We start from the raw sequence: 20,800 nt of genomic DNA on the forward strand, positions 1-20,800 counted from the left end.
AGTCGCAATCAACCCTTTAACGAGTCTTGCAATATGACTTAGCATAAGAGCCAAATCAGAATCTCAATTCGCAGACAGTGTTTCGGGCTGTTGGCCCTCGTCAGTGCAAAGCATGAGACCTGATTTGGCTAGGTGAGAGGCTCTGGACTGAGGTTTCTCCTTGTGGAGAGTGACATTACTGCTCATAGTTGTCTAATATATTGTTAGCACCACGCCGGAGTCCTGCTCTGACAGGCAGGGTCTCCAGGGTGTCACTTCACTCACCCGTGCTGCGGTCAGTTCTTCCCTTCCCCATGCTCTGCAAGCTTTCAGACAGTCCTCTAGCCATGTCCTTAGGGCACTCGCGCGTGCACTCCCGCCCTCTTAAAGGGTTAGTGCGTGCACTTGCTATTTCCTATTTTGCAGTCTAAGTTGTGTAAGGTTGCATTCCTGTCCCTGCTGCACTCCGGTGCAAATCCTGCCTGCTGCATTCTGGTGCAAACCCTGCCTGCTGCATTTAGGTGCAAATCCTGCCTGCTGCACTCTGATGCAGATACTGCCTGCTGCACTCTGATGCAGATCCTGCCTGCTGCACTCTGATGCAGATCCTGCCTGCTGCACTCTGATACAAACACTGTCTGCTGCACTCTGGTGCAAACTCTGCTGCACTCTGATGCGAACTGTCTGCTGCATTCTAAATCAAACTGGGTCCAGCTGCTGCGCATCCATTGGTTTGTCCTGGAGTGGCACCTGGCGTTCATCGGGAGCCAAGTCTAACCTCACCATCAGAGGCTCTAGTGAACAGTCAGGTGTTCGCTTAGTCATGCCCCTCGAGGCTTTCCCGGTCCGTGGCACAGTGGTTCCACAAACCATGTCCGAGACATATATATTCAGATAATTTGAATATATAGTGTTACTGAAGTGTTTCATGTTAGCACAATATATCTTAATCTAACTAATAAAGACTATATTTTATTCACTTACTGTCCCTTCTTTCCCTCCTTATGTAAGTTACCCACACTGATCCATAAGGTATAGCTAGTCTATGGACAGGTGATAAGTTCTCTTCACCAAACAACCCCTTTAATGTTTGTGATGTATATGGTACTAAGCAAAAGAAGAAAAGTCTCATGTGCAAGTGCAATTCCATCCAGCCTAAATGATTAAACATATTCACAATAACATAGTATCCAAGTAATAAACAAGACTTTACTGGATAAATCGTATTCATTGTGTCTGAATTATCGGCCTTATAGCTGCAGCTGCCTCAAATGGTGCTGGGTGCTAAGCAGTGATAGGAGCCGCCTCTCCCCTCCACGAAACAACCAATATTGGCAGAAGAAACAAACATTAACACTTTGGTTGGTTTGTTGCCTGCGCACCAAAAAATGCAGAGACACTGTTAAATGGATGGACAGACAGTCTTGACGGACACAGAATCCTGTTTCATTTGCAGTTCAGCACCGTCAGCTGGACAACCTCATGATCTATGGGGGCTGCATTCTGACCTCTGAGGGATATTCTCATGTACCAAGGGGTCTTAGAGCAGAATGTTTTCTCTTTGCATGCACTGAACTCAGTTTTTGGCTTATCACTTAACTCCTCCAAATTAAAAGCGAAAGCAGCAGTTAATCAGGAATAAAAGGGTGTGAGTCGCAGGACTGTAAGTATGTGTTTCCTTAGTACAAAGGTTAGACATAAGCAGAATTGGCAAAATAATAAATAAAAGCCTTACACTTTATTCACTGACCATGCTGTCATTAAGCTTTTTTCAACCATTGAAACATTTTTGCTACATTTTAAAGAAGCACTCCTCCTCCTCCCATACAAGTATGTATCCTCTTATTATATTGCAGTCATCATATTATATAGCACTCACATTTGCTCATTTTGCCTTACTACCCAGATGATAATTCTCTTTTCTTTGTCCTATGTACAAACGGGAAGTCTGTTGTCCCAGCAATTATTATTCCCCTCTTCAACTCCTGACCCAGCTTTTCCCTCCTCTCCCTGCCAGGGACTTTTGCAGTGATGACTCATGCAGGGAAAATTGACCTCCTGTTTCTACATAGAGCTTAGAAGGATTCAGCTTGTCAGTTATTAATCACGTGGTATCATAGACTTAATGGAAAAAGAGAAGAATTAGCCTGGTAGAAAGGCAAAATGAGCAATTGTAAGTGCACAGTGCTGTATAATATAATGCTTGCAATTTATTAAAAGGATAACCACCTTGATAGGAGGGGGGCTCTTTAATATTTCACAAATCAGCAACAATCAGAAGAATGGAGCAGTATTATCCCCATTAGAAAGGAACTCACGTCTGACTGCTGTTCCATCCATTCTCTATGAGGCTCCCGGAAATAGCTAAATGTTGCCCCTAGGAGTCATACCCTTGGAATAAATGGAGCGGCAGTAGCTTGTGGAGTTAAAGTGCCCTGTTCTGCCAGTCTCTGGGGTCCCAGCTGATACTGCCATCGATTTGTAAGTTGTCAGTGTCACCCATCTTATCCATAGGTGGCAACTTCTGTTTACCCGACAACTCCTTTAATGTTTTCGATAAATGGTCCTACGCAAAAGTAGAAAAGCTTCATTTACAAATGCAGAATAATGACATCCAGCCTAAACAAATCATAGAGGATAATCAAGTATCCAAGTAACAAACAAGACTTTCCTGGACACATCGTATTCATTGTGTCTGAATTATCGGCCTTAAAGCTGCAGCTGCTTCCAGTGGTGCTGGGTGCTAAGCAGTGATAGGAGCCGCCTCTCCCCTCCACAAAACAACCAGAAGAGACAAACATTAACACTTTGTGGAGGCCCTGGGGTCTTTTTTTGCCTACATACCAAAAAATGGCCAAAGATAGTAAATTCGATGGACAGAGAGGCGATGAGCAAAGTCCTATGTTTAGTAGCAAGTGTGTCATGAACTGTTACATGCAGATTGTAGGGTTAACACTTACATAATTCTTACATTATTCCCTTCTCCTTTCACTAACAATAAAGCTTTATATTATTCACAAGAAAGTGATGTGGGGGAGATGGCATCTGGCTGATGACACCCACAATGACTATAGTTTAACCACTTTGGAGGAAATCGCCACCCTGTTACATTATTCCACTGACCATTACTGCAACCATTGGAGAACGAATGTGTTAAGGGGCTTGGCCACATATACAACACAATCCCAACGACACTGCGAGGACCCACATTCTGGTGACAGAAACTGAGTGGAGAAGACACCGGTCTCACAAGGCTCCTCCACAGCACTGAACACCATGGGTAAGTCAGTGTGGGAATGACGTTACCGTTATGGGTATCCCAAGCAGATCAGTAGGGTTACACCAGAACCTGGGATTGCTTTATGTTTACTCATGTGTTATAATATTATGTTATGGAGTTACATCAAAAGAGCTAAAGATATGTTTCATCCAAATGCAGCAAATAACTTTCTGATCTGTAGAGTTCAAAGAACATTCTACAACTAAGGGGAAGCAAAACGTTTTATTGTTTCCAGTAAGAGTGCTGAGCTCATCATGGATTCCTGGGATGGACTACACTCACAATCCGTCATCTCCAGAACAGAAGTGGTAGATGTGGAGGACCTGTGAGAGGATGGCTGGTGTAATGGGTTTGTGCGGCCACCAGTGTTCTTTACTTCACAATCTCTTCTACCTCAGAGGATTAATAATGTATCCTTCGTGAGGTTGGATGATCACTTCATCCATTATTGCCATTACTGGCACTGCTGACATATTTGCATTATTTCACTTCATGTTACACTACATGTAACATGGGAAGTTATGGAGCAGAATTGGTAACGACATTGTAACCTGTTCACTCACTACTGTATTACGAATGTCGTAAGCTCAGTCATTGTTCTATAAAGCCTTATCTATGAAAGGTAACCACTTTACAATAGGAGCCACTAGCTCTGAGAACAGCGGCTGCAGCACAAGACGTGTAGGATCCTATCAGACTAAATGAACAATGAACCATATAATGATTAGGGTTCTAAGTTTGTCATGTCAAGAGCTGATGCTTGTAGGGTACCTAAAGGGGGACATGGAAAGGGGTTGTAAAGATGTGAATACCCCTTTAAGGCTGTGTGCACACGTAGCATTTTTCAGTGCAGATTTGTCACAAGACCTGAAGGGTTTCTCAATGGGAACATCACGTCCAAAGCACTGCAGCCAATCACTAAGCTCGGTGGCTCTAGCAATGTAGACTGCACAAGCCACTGAGCCTAGTGATTGCCTGCAGTGCTGGTGATGTGATGTCACCACTGCGGTCTGTCAATAAAGCCAAAGTAAGTGGTTAAGAGCCAGTGCTGGAGCAGAAGAGGATAAGGAAGAGCACCGTTTGGTATTTTCACCCTGTGGGAGTCTATAAAGTAAATAAATATGCAAATTGCCTCTTCTGAGAAAAAGAGGACTTAACTCTATAGCGCCACCTTGTTGGAAGTAGCGATCCTACAAGTCACAATCAACCCTCTAACGAGTCGTGCAATATGACTTAGGATAAAAGCCAAATCAGTATCTCAATTCGCAGACACGGTGTTTCGGGCTGTTGGCCCTCGTCAGTGCGAAGCATGAGAACTGATTTGGCTAGATGAGAGGCTCTGGACTGGGGTCTAAGTAAATAGTCATTTTTGGAGTAAAGCTCAGAACACAGCACTTCAGATTGTGAGATTCTCTAAAAGCAAATTCTTCATAGTGGTTACAACCAGTAGAGATTGTGTGTGGGGTAGCTACTGTCCTGTCACTGTCAGAGGTGGGAGGATGGCGTCCGGTGCTCACAGCATATTACTGATTATGCCCTGTATATGTATATATATATATATATATATATATATATATATATATATATAGTGACATCATACTCAATCAGCATCACTGGCCACAATGGAGCTTATCTTCTAAATTGCCTAAAATTAGTTTGTGAAGAATCTGATTTGTCCACTACTTTCGTGACAATAGCCGGATAGTAAATCTGTGTAATCTGTGTACAGCCATGTAACAATGTATTTGAGTATATCTGCTGTCTCCTATGGAATATGGAAGTGTCCTCCTGCCTTACTGTCCTATACAATGTGGCATGTTTATCAACACCACGGCACAGTGGTCTCTGTGTTCCCGTGAGTGGTCGGAGTAACGTGAGGTTGTCGGTGTCAGACCACGCCAGGCGCCCCTCACCACAGTGCCTTGTTTCCACTACAGAGGCTGATTGTCTGTTCTGATGGCCGGTGGGAGCGTTGTGTATTGTGTAGAGGTTATGAATACATTTTCTGTAGACTAATACTGTATGTTGTGAGAAGAAACAAAAGCATCACAGTCTTGCTACATAACTCAAATACATCAGCTTTTTGGCACCAATAATACAAATATTCTAGATAAAAATCCAGAGAGAGTGGACTGGGCTCCATTGTTTATTTAGAGTTCTGGGAACAATGGACGTGTTGATTTGGGGTCAGCGGTGGATGCAATGAGTTAACCGAGGATCCCATCAGCGAGCTTGTTTTATCAGAAGCGATTATAACTTTTAACTCTTTCTTTTCTCTGCTTCTGCATGACCAGATGAAAGTTTAGCTGAGCTTTAAGGTCATACTCTCCTGTCAAAAAAGGATTCTCTTATGCAATTGGTCCAAAAGTGTTAATGAAATCGATTTGCAAAATTAATTATAATTTAAAAATACATTCAACTAAAGGGGTTTTCTGATTAAAAAAATGAATTGATACTCACTGAATGGAAGAAGACAGCAAAAAAAAAGTCAGCAGCCATGACGCAATACCGGAGGCTGCGGAGTTCTGCCCCACACATTGCTCATATCTGTCTGCTGCTGATACCGGTTTCAGCTGATCGGTGGCGGCTCTTGGTCTTGGATGCCCACTGATCGCATATTGATGATCTATCCTACTGGTAGGCTACCAATATGTCGGCCCAGACATCCCATTTAATGGCTGTCTTCTTGAAGATTTAACATCAGCATTAAAGCTAGGTGTATGCTGTCCTTCACAAGTACTACAAGGACAAGATAAGATGTAAGAGGTGCTGGTTGGTGATGTGTCCCTTTAGAGCGGTCCCCTATTCAGAGATCAAGAAAATTATTCATACTTGTGTTTCTTAAGGGGTTGACACCTTTTCATGGCTAACTGAGAAGACGGGAACAAATAGCAGCTTTCCAGACAACTCCGGTGTCTCCACAAGGCACTGGACCTTATGAAGAGACCTGAGAAGTCTCCACAGTGGCTATTTCTTCCCATCTTTTCAGGTGTCCATTAAACAGTATCAGCCACTGAGAAAATGCAATTTTGAATATTTTTCTATCTATTGGTGAACACGATACAGAGATATATTTTTCCTGGGATGACTTTCGGAATGCATGGTCAGTTTACAGGACGCCGGCACGCATCACTAGGACAACTCTCTGGAGATTAATCCACAAACAAGTATAGTCTAGAATATGGACAGAAAGTGACCCGTGGTCCAGAATTACATTTGTAAAATGTGAATTCTGTACAGCCTACCTCCTGCGGGGACGTCTCATTGGATATAACCAGTGCAGTCAGGTGACACGCAATGATGTGGCAGGAAGCCAGCAGCACTAGTCCGCTGCTACAGAGGTGCCAGGGAAAGCCGCCATATCCCACTGCACCAAAGCGGCACAAAGTGCTACTGATGTATGTGCAGTTTCTGGAGAAACTGCTGTGGAAATGTTCTTAAAAATTCAAGTCTGTTTAAATATATATAACTAGCTGAAGAGCCCGGCATTGCCCGGGCATAGTAACTAATTGTGGTTAGTTATAACAACGGCAGCAGTTAAAGGGCCTTAGGCCCCTTTCACACATCAGTTTGGCTTGACGGATCAACGGATCTGTCGCAGATTGTGAAAAACTAATATGACGGTGTCATGATCCGTTCCAGGGTTTATTAGTGTCTGCCCTTTTTTTTGGACGGATCATGTCAAGGGTTAACTTTGCTCTGCCTCATTCTGGGTTCTGGTTTGCTATTTAGCTCCCATGAATCTTGCTGGCAGTGTCAGCTATAGTTCTGCCTTCCGCATGTGAACCTGACCCAGCTGGTAGCTCTTGATTTGCCGTGTTGTGAACCCTGACTTGTCCTGTGTCTGTTAACTCCCTCTGTCTGCCCTTTTCCCAGTATTTCTCTGTCTGCTTGATTCTCTGGTTCTGATATCCTGGCTTGGTTATTTACTTTTTTACTGTTTGTCCCTATTGTACCGTATATTGCCTGTTATGGTTTACCGATCTGTGGCTACATCCTGACTATCCGTCTTTCTAATCCTATTATACTGTCGTGCTATCTCTTGCTTTTGACTCGGATTGTCTGACCATTCTCTTGCCACTTGGTGGCGTCTGTTCTGCTGTCCTGTGTGTGCAGTCTCACTTTGCTCTCAAGCTCCCCCTGGTGGAGGTTGTGCTGTACTGCACTGCAGCAGCCTGACATTATAGCTGACCCATACATTTAAATATTCAAATTGCCTCTTCTGAGAAAAAGAGGACTTAAACTCTATAGTGCCACCTGTTGGAAGTAGCGATCCTACAAGTCACAATCAACCCTTTAATGAGTCGTGCAATATGACTTAGGATAAAAGCCAAATCAGTATCTCAATTCGCAGACATGGTGTTTCGGGCTGTTGGCCCTCGTCAGTGTGAAGCATGAGAACTGATTTGGCTACGTGAGAGGCTCTGGACTGGGGTCTAAGGTGTAGCGTGGGTAGCCACGGTGTGTCTGCGAATTGAGATACTGATTTGGCTTTTATCCTAAGTCATATTGCACGACTCATTAAAGGGTTGATTGTGACTTGTAGGATCGCTACTTCCAACAAGTGGCGCTATAGAGTTTAAGTCCTCTTTTTCTCAGAAGAGGCAATTTGAATATTTAATTTCCCAGAGGAGCATTGCACGGCGAATAAGCCTCCTTACCTTGACAAGCCAGCTGGTATGTCACTCTCCATAAGGAGAAACGCTACCCCTTAGACCCCATACATTTAAAGGGATTTCTGCTTTTTTTTTTCTGTGCTCTGTTTGCTATGGATCCGCTCCATATCTTGGCGGATCAAATGGACAGTTTGACATTTATTATACAAGACCTGTTTGTGGAACAGAGGGCCTTGTTCTCATCTCATAACCACCTGCAAAGGGAGCTTTCTGACACAGTTAAATCATTGCAGACTGACTGTAAGCACTCTGACACTGTTGATGTCTCTTTGCACTCTCCTGAACCTATTGTCAAGCTCCCAGATACCTTCTCTGGGGAGAGGGAGAGATTTCATACTTTTAAGGAGAGTTGCAAGCTTTTTTTTCTCTTAGACCTCGATCTTCTGGAGATGAGAGTCAGCGGGTGGTGATAATTATTTCCTTACTGCGGGAGGGACCTTATTCATGGGCTTTCTCTTTACCTGCTTCTGCCCCTGAACCAGGGGCGTAGCTAGAGCTTTTGCCGCCCGGGGCTGTTCCCGAGTTTGGCGCCCCCCCCCAGAACGTATGCGATTTTCACACTTAGTCATGTACCGACGAGCTCCTCTCCCTTAAGCTCCCAATGTTCAGTGAAAAACTGAGAGAAGCAGAAGAGAAGCTCGTTGTTACAGGACCATGAGTATGAAAATCGCATATGAGTGACGTGTCCATGTGTCGACGACTGGAACCTGCAGAGCTGAATCCTGACATCGCAGCTTCTGAATTCTCACAACTAATGCACTGCACACTTTTAGGATTCTCCCTGGCCGGTGGATAGTCATGTCAGCACAAGCATGCGATTTGTATACTTCTGACCACATTCCGACTGGACGTGCCCGGCCTCGCTCAGTTCATTTTCATAGAGTGAGGCCACACGTGTCTAGTCAGCACGTGACCGCATGTATGTAAATCGCCAGCACCAGAGAATCCTGACAGTGTGCAGGGCGCACTGTGAGAACTCAGAAGTCTGCAGTCACAAAGAATGACTGCAGACTCATCACAAACCTGGACATCCCCTTTAATGCTCCTAACATAAATAAAAACATGAGAGTTAGTCAGTATCACAAATAACATTTACATCCAGGTACCTGATAGATGGCGTCGTCTCTGGAGTCGTTCTCCTTTTCTTCATCTTATCCAGACCCCATGATGAGTTTTCTCATCCACAGCCGTCTCTGCAGACTTCCATCTTCTCTGTTCTTTTGCAGAAAATCTCCACATGACGCCCTTAAAGATACAAGTGTCATTATAATGCTCCTGAATGAAAAATTTCCCCTCACTATATTGTCTGCACAAAATATGACCCCCACACTGTCCCTCTTATGGTACATGCTCTTCACACTGACCTCTCCTTTCTATACCGGACCCCTCTTCACACTGACCTCTCACACTGTGTCCCCCCTATAGGGCCCAGTATTTATACTGTCCCCTCTCATCACACTCCCCCTCCTTGGTATACTGTCCCCTCCTGGCTGTGCCCTTACACTGTCTCCCATGCTACGCATGCACACATCCCAACACCCTCACTCCCCGTACTCTGTCCACATACGTTTTTCACATCGCTACTCATACTGTGTCCGCATACATTCCCCCGTTTGACCCCAAGCTGTCTGCACCCATCCCCCATACCGTTTCCTCATATATGCCCCCCCATCTCCCCCTTTGCTCTTCATTTTGTGTCCTCAGATCTCCCCCACACATTAAATCCCCCCATTCCCTTGACAAATCTCCCCCCACACACATTCAATCCCCCATCTCCACTCACATTAAATCTCCCCCCACAATAAATCCCCCCATCTCCACTCACAGTAAATCCCCAATCCAATAATATATCCCACTATCCCCACTCACATTAAATCCCCCCAGTCACAGTAAATCCCCCCCACAATATATCCCCCCATCCCCTCACAGTAAATCCCCCCCACAATATATGCCCCCCATCCCCTCACAGTAAATCCCCCCCACAATATATGCCCCCCATCCCCTCACAGTAAATCCCCCCCACAATATATGCCCCCATCCCCACTCACAGTAAATCCCCCCCACAATATATGCCCCCATCCCCACTCACAGTAAATCCCCCCCCCACAATATATGCCCCCCATCCACTCACAGTAAATCCCCCCCCACAATATATGCCCCCCATCCACTCACAGTAAATCCCCCCCCCCACAATGTATGCCCCCCCATTCCCACTTACAGTAAATCCCCCCCTGCACCTTCGGTGTCTTCAGCTCCACTGGAGCACTTACCACCGCTCTGTGTCTCCTGCTCTGCCGCGCAGGTGAGTGACGTCAGCAGCGTGATCACATGACCTGATCACACTGCTGGCGTCGCTCTGACCCGGCAGTCAGAGCTTCAATTGTACTCGCATCTCAGATACGAGTACAATTGAACACTGGGAGCCGGCGCGCCGCAGCTTCTCTGTGCCGGCTGTCAGCTTGACAGTCGGCACAGAGAACAGCTGACTCCCAGTGCGGGGGGGGGTGGCAGAATGCAGCCGCCGGGGGAGACACTGCAGACCGCCGCTTTAGGCGGCCCGACTGCGCCCCCCTGCCGGCTGCTCCCCCCTAGATACGCCACTGACTCACCCCCACATTGTGCCGCCCCCCCGCACTGTGCCGCCCGGGGCGGCCCGCCCCCCCCGCACCCCCCTTCCTACGCCACTGCCCTGAACGTGTGTCTGTGGATAGATTCTCTGAGGCTCTGGGACTTATTTATGATGAACCAGACCGGGTCAGGGTTGCAGAGGGCATGATCATGAGTCTCTCCCAGAATGAACTCACTGCTGAACAGTATTGTTCTGAGTTTAGGCCGTGGTCCGTTGAGGTGTCTTGGGGTGACTCTGCTCTGAGATGCCTGTTTGAGAGAGGACTTTCTGATCATCTCAAGGACGCGCTGGCCCTTCACACGCCTCCCAGTTCCCTGGTGGAGGCCATGACTCAGGCCATTCGTATGGACCGGAGATTACGGGAGAGAAGAATTATCCAGCGTGAGATTAATGTTTTGCCTGCCAAGTCTGAGGTGATGTCATTCAAGGAGAATATGGAAGTTGGTGCCATCAATTTCAAGGAGAAGGAGAGGAAACGGTGACGTGATGGGAAATTATGTTTTTATTGTGGAGATCCAGGACATTGGAAGAAGGACTGCCCCTCTTGTCCATTGAGTAACAAGCTGCCAAGTCTGGGTGATGGTCTAGGAGGTCATTCAGACTCTCAAGTACCATTTTCGTCATTGCAAAAAGTTTTGTTAGAGGTGGAACTGTGTTATGGAGGTTTTTTTGCATCCACTTCTGCATTTGTGGACTGTGGATCTTCCATTAACTTCATTTTCTCTAGTCTGGTGTTAAAGTTAGGGACAGTTAGTCTAGAGACTCCCATCCATATCATTGCCATTGATAAGACACTGTTGGCTCAAAATGTCCTTAAATTTGTCTCTGAGGAGTTCCTCCTCAAGGTGGGTTCCTTGCACCAGGAACGAATTTCATGTTATGTTATGAATAATCTTCCTGCAGGACTGGTGTTGGGGTTCCCCTGGTTGCAGAGGCATAATCCTGTTATAGACTGGGGATCTCGTGATATTGTTAAATGGGGTCCTAATTGTTCCAATGGTTGTCTTTCTGCTGTGTTTGTGACCGCCATTAGTCCGGAGGGTATTCCGGAGTACCTAAAGGACTTTGGGGATGTGTTCTCTGAAAAAGAGGCTGAGGTCTTACCACCCCATCATCCTTATGATTGTACCATCAACCTTATTCCGGGTTCTAAATTGCCCAAAGCCCGTTTGTACAATCTTTCTGGCCCGGAATGTACTGCTATGAAAAACTATATCTCTGATAGTCTACGCAAAGGTCACATCCATCCCTCTGTCTCACCTGTGGCCGCGGAATTTTTTTTGTCAAGAAAAAAGATGGTGGTTTACACCCATGCCTCGATTTCCGGGAACTAAATAAAATTACGTTGAGAAATACCTACCCTCTCCCACTCATTCCTGATCTCTATAACTAATTGTCTGGGGCTAAGTGGTTTTCCAAACTCGATCTTAAGGAAGCATATAACCTTATCCGCATTCAGGAAGGGGATAAGTGGAAAATGGCATTTCTCACCTCCAAGGGCCTGTTTGAAAATTTGGTCATGCCCTTTGGTCTCACGAACGCGCCCGTGGTGTTTCAAAACTTTATGAATGATGTTTGTTCTGATTTTATCGGGTGCTTTATGGTTATATACTGGGATGATATCCTTGTTTTCTCGCCTGACAAGGAATCTCACATTGGTCATTTACGTGCTGTTCTTCACAGGTTACGGGGAAATTCTTTGTTCGCTAAACCAGAGAAATGTTTGTTTTGTGTCCAGGAGTTTTCTTTTCTGGGGATCATCCTTTCTGCGAATGGGTTTCGGATGGATCCCGGAAAGGTACAGGCCATTGTTGATTGGGTGCAACCCAATGACATCAAGGGGTTGCAGCGTTTTCTGGGTTTTGCCAATTATTACCGGAAATTCATCAAGGGGTTTTTTCAGGTAGTCAAGCCACTCACCGATCTCACTTGCAAGGGGGCTGATCTCAACGTTTGGTCATCCTTGGCAGTTGAAGCATTTATTACATTAAAAAAGTGTTTTATGTCTGCTCCTGTATTAGTTCAGCCCGATCCATCTAAACCATTCATTGTAGAGGTGGACGCATCAGAGGTGGGAGTAGGGGCGGTGTTGTCTCAGGGACCCGTTACTTTGACCAACTTAAGACCATGTGCTTTTTCTCCCGTAAGTTTTCTTCTGCTGAGAGGAACTATGATGTTGTGAACTGGGAGTTATTGGCTATAAAAATGGCTTTTGAAGAATGGAGGCATTTTTTGGAGGGGGCAGTTCATCGGATCACGGTGATTACTGATCACAAGAACTTGTCTTATATTGAAACTGCCAAATGGTTAACTCCTAGACAGGCTAGTTGGTCGTTTTTTTTCTCTCGTTTTCATTTTTCAATCACTTTGCGAGGGTATCCTCTGAATTGGAGCAGGAGATTCGAAAGGCTCAGTCTCTTGCTCCTCCCTCTTTGCCTGACAATAAGCACGATTCTGCTCTTAGTGGTCACCCGGGGATCTCTGCCACCCGGAAAGCTATTGCTAGGCTGTTTTGTTGGCCCTCCATGAAATCTGATATCATTGTGTTTGTGTCTGCTTGTGATACCTGTGCCCATGCTAAGAGCTCCCATAACGGCCGGCCGGGGAATTGATGCCATTGCCAATTCCAGATAGACCTTGGACTCATTTGTCCATGGATTTTATCACTGATCTCCCTCCTTCCAATGGCAAAACTGTAATCTGGGTAGTGGTTGACAGATTCAGTAAGCAAGCGCATTATGTACCTCTGGCAGGATTGCCTAATGCTGAGACACTATCTAGATTGTTTGTTGAGCACGTTGTACGGCTGCATGGCGTGCCTTTGAGTGTGGTTTCTGATAGAGGAGTACAATTTGTGTCCAAATTTTGGAGGGCATTTTGTAAAAGATTGGGTATTTGTTTGACCTTCTCCTCTGCTTACCATCCTGAGACCAACGGGCAGACGGAGAGGACCAATCAGTCACTTGAACAGATTTTGAGGTGTCTTGCTACGTCTCAGCAGGATGATTGGTGTTCTTCGTTGCCCGTGGCTGAATTTGCATTTAATAATCGGATTAACCAGTCCACGGGCACCTCTCCATTCTTCTGTAACTACGGTTTTCACCCCCATTTTGGTGAATTTTCTAGGCTGGATTCAGGATGTCCAGGGGCTGATACGGCAGTGCAACAGTTTGGGGAGGTGTGGAGGGAGGTCCAGAAGAACATTAGGAAGGCTCAGGGCAAACAAACTTTTTGCTGATAAGCGACGGTCTGTAGGACCTATATTCCTGGTAGGAGATAAAGTGTGGTTGTCTACCAAGAACATTCATCTAAAGATTCCTTCTGCTAAGCTTGGTCCCAGGTTTATTGGTCCTTACGAGATCATTGAGGTGGTCAATGCAGTTGCCTTTCGTTTACGCCTTCCTCAGTCACTTCGGATCCCCAATGTGTTCCATAAATCCCTTCTTAAGTCATTTGTACCATCTTCCACTGGACCTCAATCCCCTCCGCCTCCTGTCTCTTTGGATGGTCAGACCGAGTTTGAAGTAGAACGGATCGTGGATTCTCGCATGGTCCGTAGTTCACTTCAGTATTTGGTCCATTGGAGGGGTTATGGTCCTGAGGATCGATCTTGGGTCCCGGCGCGATCTGTCCATGCTGATCGATTGGTCCTGGCATTTCATGCACTTTATCCTAGGAAACCTGTGGTCCGGTGCCCCCCCCCCCCCCTTGAGAGGAGGGTACCGTCATGATCCGTTCCAGGGTTTATTAGGGTCTGCCCTTTTTTTTGGACGGATCATGTCAAGGGTTAGCTTTGCTCTGCCTCATTCTGGGTTCAGGTTTGCTATTTAGCTCCCATGAATCTTGCTGGCAGTGTCAGCTATAGTTCTGCCTTCCACGTGTGAACCTGACCCTGCTGGTAGCTCTTGATTTGCCCTGCTGTGAATCCTGACTTGTCCTGTGTCTGTTAACTCTCTCTGTCTGCCCTTTTCCCAGTATTTCTCTGTCTGTTTGTCTGCTTGATTCTCTGGTTCTGATTTCCTGGCTTGGTTATTTACTTCATTACTGTTTGTCCCTATTGTACCGTATATTGCCCGTTCTGGTTTACTGATCTCTGGCTACGTCCTGACTATCCGTCTGTCTAATCCTATTATACTGTCGTGCTATCTCGTGCTTTTGACTCGGCTTGTCTGACCATTCTCTTGCCACTTGGTGGCGTCTGTTCTGCTGTCCTGTGTGTGCAGTCTCACTTTCCTCTCAAGCTCCCCCTGGTGGAGGTTGCGCTGCACTGCACTGCAGCAGCCTGACAGACGGATTAGTTTTTTCGACGGATCTGACTAGCGGAACTGGCAAATTGGATCCTAAATAAATCGGAGCATGCTCAGTTAAAAAAAAAACCAGAATCCGTCGCCGGATTCTGTCATTTGATGGATCCGGCGCCCATACGAATCCGTTCAATCAGTCGCAGATTCTGAAAAATTGATATGACGGATTTGTTTTCTCGACAGATCCGACTAGTGGAAATGGCAAATTGGATCCTGAATAAATCGGAGCATGCTCAGTTAAAAAAAACTGAATCCATCGCTGGATTCCATCATTTGACGGATCCAGTGCCCATAGGCTTCCATTAGAGCAAAGGACGGACGTTCGTTGCTGTCTGATTTTTCAACGTACACAAAAAACATTACTTTGTCCGTCGTCTCCAGCTGCTGGACAAACAATTTTTGACGGATCCGGCGAATGACGGATGAAACGTGAGGCCGTCCGTTGCAATCCGTCGCTAATACAAGTCTATGAGAAAAAAATGGATCCGGCGGCATTAGTCGCCAGATTCATTTTTATCAAAATTTGACGGATTGCGACTGACAGAAAAAACTGATGTTTGAAAGGGGCCTTATTCCTCCTGCACCACATGCTCCTTCTTTTTACACAGCCTCCTCCTGCACCTCATGCTCCTCCTTTTTTACACAGCATTTTTCTGCATCACAGCTTTTATATTCACACAGTGGCAGGCAGTGTCACCGGGCAGACAGCGCTGCCCGTCAACTCCATGTCAGCATTGCCCCGTCCCCTCCATGCCAGCAGTGGCCCTCCACTGCTCTCAGGTTGTTCCCGTTAACCTCTATTAGGCCTGCGGTGACCCGTAGCGGGGCACGGGTGTGATGGAATGCCTGCCATGGCCGTGGGGTACCGGGTCCGGTATTTAAAGGGATGTGTCACGGCAGCAGCGACCCAGTCCGTGGCCCTGGGTGCCCATGTTAAAGGAAAGGTATTTAAAGGGGTTTGTAAAGTAATACAAGTTTGTGACACCACCTGTGGTACTCGGTCAGGGGTGACCGATGCTGCTTAAAAGGCGTCCACTGGGGTGATGTTATGGCAGCTGAGATGGTATGGCTTCACACAGGTGAAGCTGGGTCCCCAAGGCTCCCGATGTAGTAGGGACAGGTGGTAGGTGGTGTAGAAAGAAGCGGAGGACACAAGGTTGCAGTCTCTTTACCTTTTTACTGATGAATTCAGGCAGCCACAGTCCAGGGTACCGGATCACAGGTACAGGTATGGTCCGGCTGGCTTGGAAGCGAATCTGGAATCCCCTTTACCAGGTGGGGTTGGAAGCCTTCCTTCTTGTGCTGTGGTGTTGTAGTCCCTTGCTGCCTTAGGCCTCACACAAGATCCTCACGTTTTCTCTCGGTCCCCCTTTTTGGTAAGACACTACCCGTACGACAGGTAACTCAAGCCTTTTTACAGGATCTCTATCACGACCCGGGCTCTATCTGCTACTGTGTCCTCAGGTGTTAATGGTGGACAGGTAACTTGCAATCTGCTGTCCACCGGTTTCTGCCGTGGGGCATAGAGTTACCCCCACAACCTTGGTCTTCCAGCTACCTGTATCTGCACTCAGCGTGGAGGAAGCTCAGTCGCAGCCTCTCTTTCTAGTTCTTCACTCTCCTTTGCTCCATTTCTCCTCTCAGTCTCTTTATAGACTGCTCTGCTTTCCTCTTTGCTCTTCCCAGGAGCTGCAGCACCTCATGTGGCTGCATGGCCCCAGAACTCCTCCTTCCCCACTCTCCTCTCATGAACTAACTAACTCCTCCTCCAGACCAGAATATATATCTATGTCTAGGGAAGCTCCCCTGAAACCGGGTTCAGAACTCCCCCTTCTGACCTGGAGCCAGAACAGTGTTGTATATGCTGAATACCTGATAAAGGGATACTTCCTCGCTTCCAAGCATGACACCACTCTCCCTATGAGGAAAGCAATCCCACTGTAACAAACAGGACCCTGGGGTGTTACACTCCCCCCTGTTAAATCCAGTACCCCCGAACTGGGAAAACAACAACAACAACAACAACAGGTGTTACACTGACTTATGCCTTCTGCATGGGTTTTGCCTCTTCCTGATGGCGTACATGATGTTGGTGTTCATGTCGCTGCTCTTTTCCAGCGCATACTGACAGCGGGGGCTCCGTCTGTGTGTGGTAGGCTTCTTCTTTCCTCCTTCCTGCCAGGCCAGCATCTGGTGCACAGATCTAATCCCTGGTCCAGAGATTTTCTGAGCTTTATGTCCCAATCAGCAAATTGGTGGCGGCAAGCAGCGCAGACAGAGTGAAACTCCGGAGAGGGGCCGTCACTGCTGCCGGAGAGGATGGCACTGCTCGTGCCACCTGCTGCTCCTTTTTTCCTCTCTTCCCTACCTAAACTCTCAGTAGATGCGAGATCCTGGGCAACTAAAGGACCTGTCATGTGCTTGGGAGGAGGAGTCAGACACAGGGCTGTGCTATTGCTGGAGTAGAATATCACATCACTGGGGGAAGTATAGTAACCCTGTATAAATGGGATCAGAGGGTCCCTGCAGCAGAGCTGTGTGTGCAATGTATGTGAGGCCAAGCTGTGTGTCACAACTGTTGTCGGGTGTCCCTGGATCAGGGGCTCTTTCCCTGTGGCTATGCGGAGTGGGCAGGGCTCTGTGGAGTGGGTGTTAAGGAGGAAGACTAGGCTGCAAGTACCTACATTGAGCCAGGTCCAGAAATGCTGAGGCTGCATCCCTTGTTTCCCTTGTGGAAGGCAAAAAGGACTGGACTGGGAGTCCGACCCGGAAGCTGGGGGCGCGGATATAAGAAAAAGTACGCGCAGCGTCAGGCAGTTTCCCGCCGACAGTGAGAAAAGCAAGGTGCATGCACAGTGGGCTCCAAGGGGTCCGCAGCCAGGCCGCATGGACACACGGCTGATCCAATGCTGGGACACTGCTGGAGCCCACCGCAGTAATAAGGAAAGGGCCAGGAGCCCTGTTCAGTTAAGCGCCGCACGCCAGCCTAAGAGCCAGGGCAGAGTCCAGGACTGTTCACTGTTGCCCTCAACGCCGGACCGTGGTGTTGACTGTAGACCACAAAAAATGGAGATTTGGCAAAAGACCCACTCATATGGTTATTGTATGAGAATTTGGCCCAAGGCAGGACTTCAGCCCAGTCACTATGGTGAGCATGGACAAAGTGCCGGAGGAAATTAGTTAGGAACTGATTGACTCGTTCCACTTGGCCACTGGACTGAGGATGGTAGGATGTTGAGAAGTCCGAAGTAATACCCAGTAGCTAACAGGTGTTCCTCCAGAAACGAGAGGTAAAGTGAAAATCTCTATCGGAAATTATGTGAAGCGGTATGCCATGAAGGCAAAAAATATGAAGAATAAATTCTTTTGCCAGAACTGGTGCAGATGAAAGGCCAGATAGGTGGGTGAAGTGAACCATCTTGGAGAAACAATCCACAACCACCCAGATGTCAGCATTCCTGAGTGATACTGGCTGATCCGTGATAAAAACCAGGGAAATATGCTGCCAGGGGGCAGGGAAGCAACCGTCTAGTCAGAAGCTGGTTGGGAGTCTTATTTTGTGCACACGAGGGACAATCAGAGTCGAAATTCGCAATTTCTTTGCGTACGGCCGGCCATCAGTAGTGTCGAGTGATAAGGAGAATTGTCTTCCTATGTCTGGCATGGCTCACTACCTTAGATGAATGGCCCCAGAGAAGAACTTGCTTCCTATCAGGTTCAGCCATGTAAGTCTTACTGGTGGGAAGACGAGACAAAACCAGCAGAGTGACAGTGATTATCTTGGAGTGTTCGATGATATGTTTAAGCACCTCCTCGTGGTTGGATTCCTGGAAGGACCTGGAGAGAGCGTTCGCATTGATGTTTTTATGAGCTGGCCGAAAATGGAGAGTGAAGTTGATTTGAGCGAAGAACAAAAACCCTCTGGTTTGTCGAGGGTTAAGCCATTGTGCAGATTGCAGAATAGCAAGATTCTTGTGATCAGTGTATATAACCACAGGGTGCAACGCTCCTTCCAGCAAGCATTGCCACTTGATCGTAAACAATTCTCTATCGCCAATACAGTAATTGCATTGCAGTGCAGAGAAGAACTTAGAGAAGAAGCAGGAAACCATGCAACCAGATGAAGACTTCTGAGTAAGAACGGCACCGGCACCTGAGGAATATGCATCCATCTCCAGGAAGAACTCCAGCACAGGGGCCAAGGAGAATGTCTTCTTGAGGGATACAAAGGCATCTTCTGCCTCTGGAGTCCGTTCCTTTGGATTGGCCCCTTTGCGAGTCAGTCCGGGAGGAAAAATGCAAAATAAATTGGTGATAATTTGCAAGCCCGAGAAACCGCTGGATAGCCTTAAGACCGTCTGGACGAGGCCACTTCAGGATGGCAGATACCTTCTCGGGATCCATCTTCAGACTGGTCTCGGAAACAATGTACCCAAGGAACGGAAGGGAGGTCTGTTCTAAGATGCATTTTTCATATTTGGCATACAGACAGTTCTTAACTTTAGCAGAACCTGGCGAACGTCCTTTCTGTGTGTTGGCAGATCGGGTAGAATACCAAGATGTCATCTAGGTATATTACCACATATGTATAGAGCAGGTCCCGGAAGATGTCATTTACTAGTTATTGGGATACAGCTGGGGCATTACAGAGTCCAAACGGAATAACGAGATACTCGTAATGGCCATTGCGGGTGTTAAAGGCAATCTTCAATTTGTCTTCCTGGTGAATCCGAATCAGGTCGAAAGCCCCTTGTAGGTCAAGCTTTGTGAAGATTCTGGAGATCAAACTGCTTGGAGATGAGAGGTAGGGGGTACTTATTTTTAACCGTGATTTGGTTAAGGCCCCTATAGTCAATGCAGGGTTGCAGAGAACCGTCCTTTTTCACAAAGAAAAACCCAGCTCCAGCCGGAGAGAAAGAGGAAGATTTCTTGATAAATTCCCTAGGAATATACTCGGATATGGCACGAGCCTTGGCCTGGGAGGTGATGCACCAGGCAGAAGGTTAATCGGGCACTAATACAGCCTATGAGATGGTAAGGTCTTAACCTCTTTCTTGTCAAAGACATCTGCAAATGTCCAATATGCTGCAGGCAGGCCAGGAAAATTAGCGGGAGAAGTAGGAGACCAAACAGGATGAACAGGAGCAAGGCACTTCTCGTGACTAGGGTTGAGCGAAACGGATCGTTCATTTTCATAAGTCGCCGACTTTTGGTAAAGTCGGCGTCTCATGAAACCCGACCCGATCCCTGTGTGGGGTCGGCCATGCGGTACGCGATCTTGGCGCCAAAGTCACGTTTCGTATGACGCATTTAGCGCCATTTTTTCAGCCAATGAAGGAGCGTGGGCAGAGTGATGACATAGGGGTTAGGGCGTGCACGCCCATCATTTTATCGCTTGTGCGCAGTAGCAATTTGGAATGTGTAAAACGAAATTTCCTGTGCTGGGACGGAGGAGAGAGAGAGAGAGAGAGAAGAGAGAGAAGAGAGAGAAGAGAGAGAGAGAGAGTTTCGTGGTCCGGCCGATCCTCGACTTTGCGCTGTAATCGGCCGATTTCGCCCGACTCGACTTTTCCAACAGTCGGGTTTCGCAAAACATGACTCGACCCTAAAAAAGTCAAGGTCGCTCAACCCTACTCGTGACATCTTGAACCCTAACGGAGTGCTTCTGCAGACTTCAAATCCAGAACTGGTTCTTGTCCTTGCAGACCTAGAAACAGAGGATAAGATAGACCAGACAGCACATAGTGAGTAGCCTTCTCAAAATGTAGCATCCCACCTGAAGTTCCATGGGTTCTGTTATGAACTGTACAGTCTCAGGAAGAGGCTTTCCATCCACCGAGGTAATCACCAACGGATCCAGAAGACATAAAATAGGTATTTTATACCACTCGACCACAGCCTGTTGAACTAAATTGCCTACGGAGCCAGAGTC

The 20,800-nt window shown here is 46.9% G+C and overlaps 1 protein-coding gene across 3 annotated transcripts in view; it reads left to right on the forward strand.

Moving 5' to 3' along the window:
* Nucleotides 1-3,102: 3,102 nt before the first annotated feature.
* Nucleotides 3,103-20,800, forward strand: part of PLP1 (proteolipid protein 1) — a 139,796-nt gene continuing 122,098 nt past the window's right edge. For all 3 annotated transcript variants that reach the window (XR_013221114.1, XM_077283315.1, XM_077283316.1), the window contains exon 1: nt 3,103-3,259. Coding sequence is in view for 2 of the 3 variants with exons in the window: in XM_077283315.1 (XP_077139430.1) it covers nt 3,256-3,259 (4 nt within the window). In the remaining variant the exon portion in view is untranslated. The remainder of the gene's footprint in view (nt 3,260-20,800) is intronic.

The sequence above is a fragment of the Ranitomeya variabilis genome, chromosome 2 (genome assembly GCF_051348905.1).
Source record: "Ranitomeya variabilis isolate aRanVar5 chromosome 2, aRanVar5.hap1, whole genome shotgun sequence".
Lineage (NCBI taxonomy): Eukaryota > Metazoa > Chordata > Amphibia > Anura > Dendrobatidae > Ranitomeya > Ranitomeya variabilis.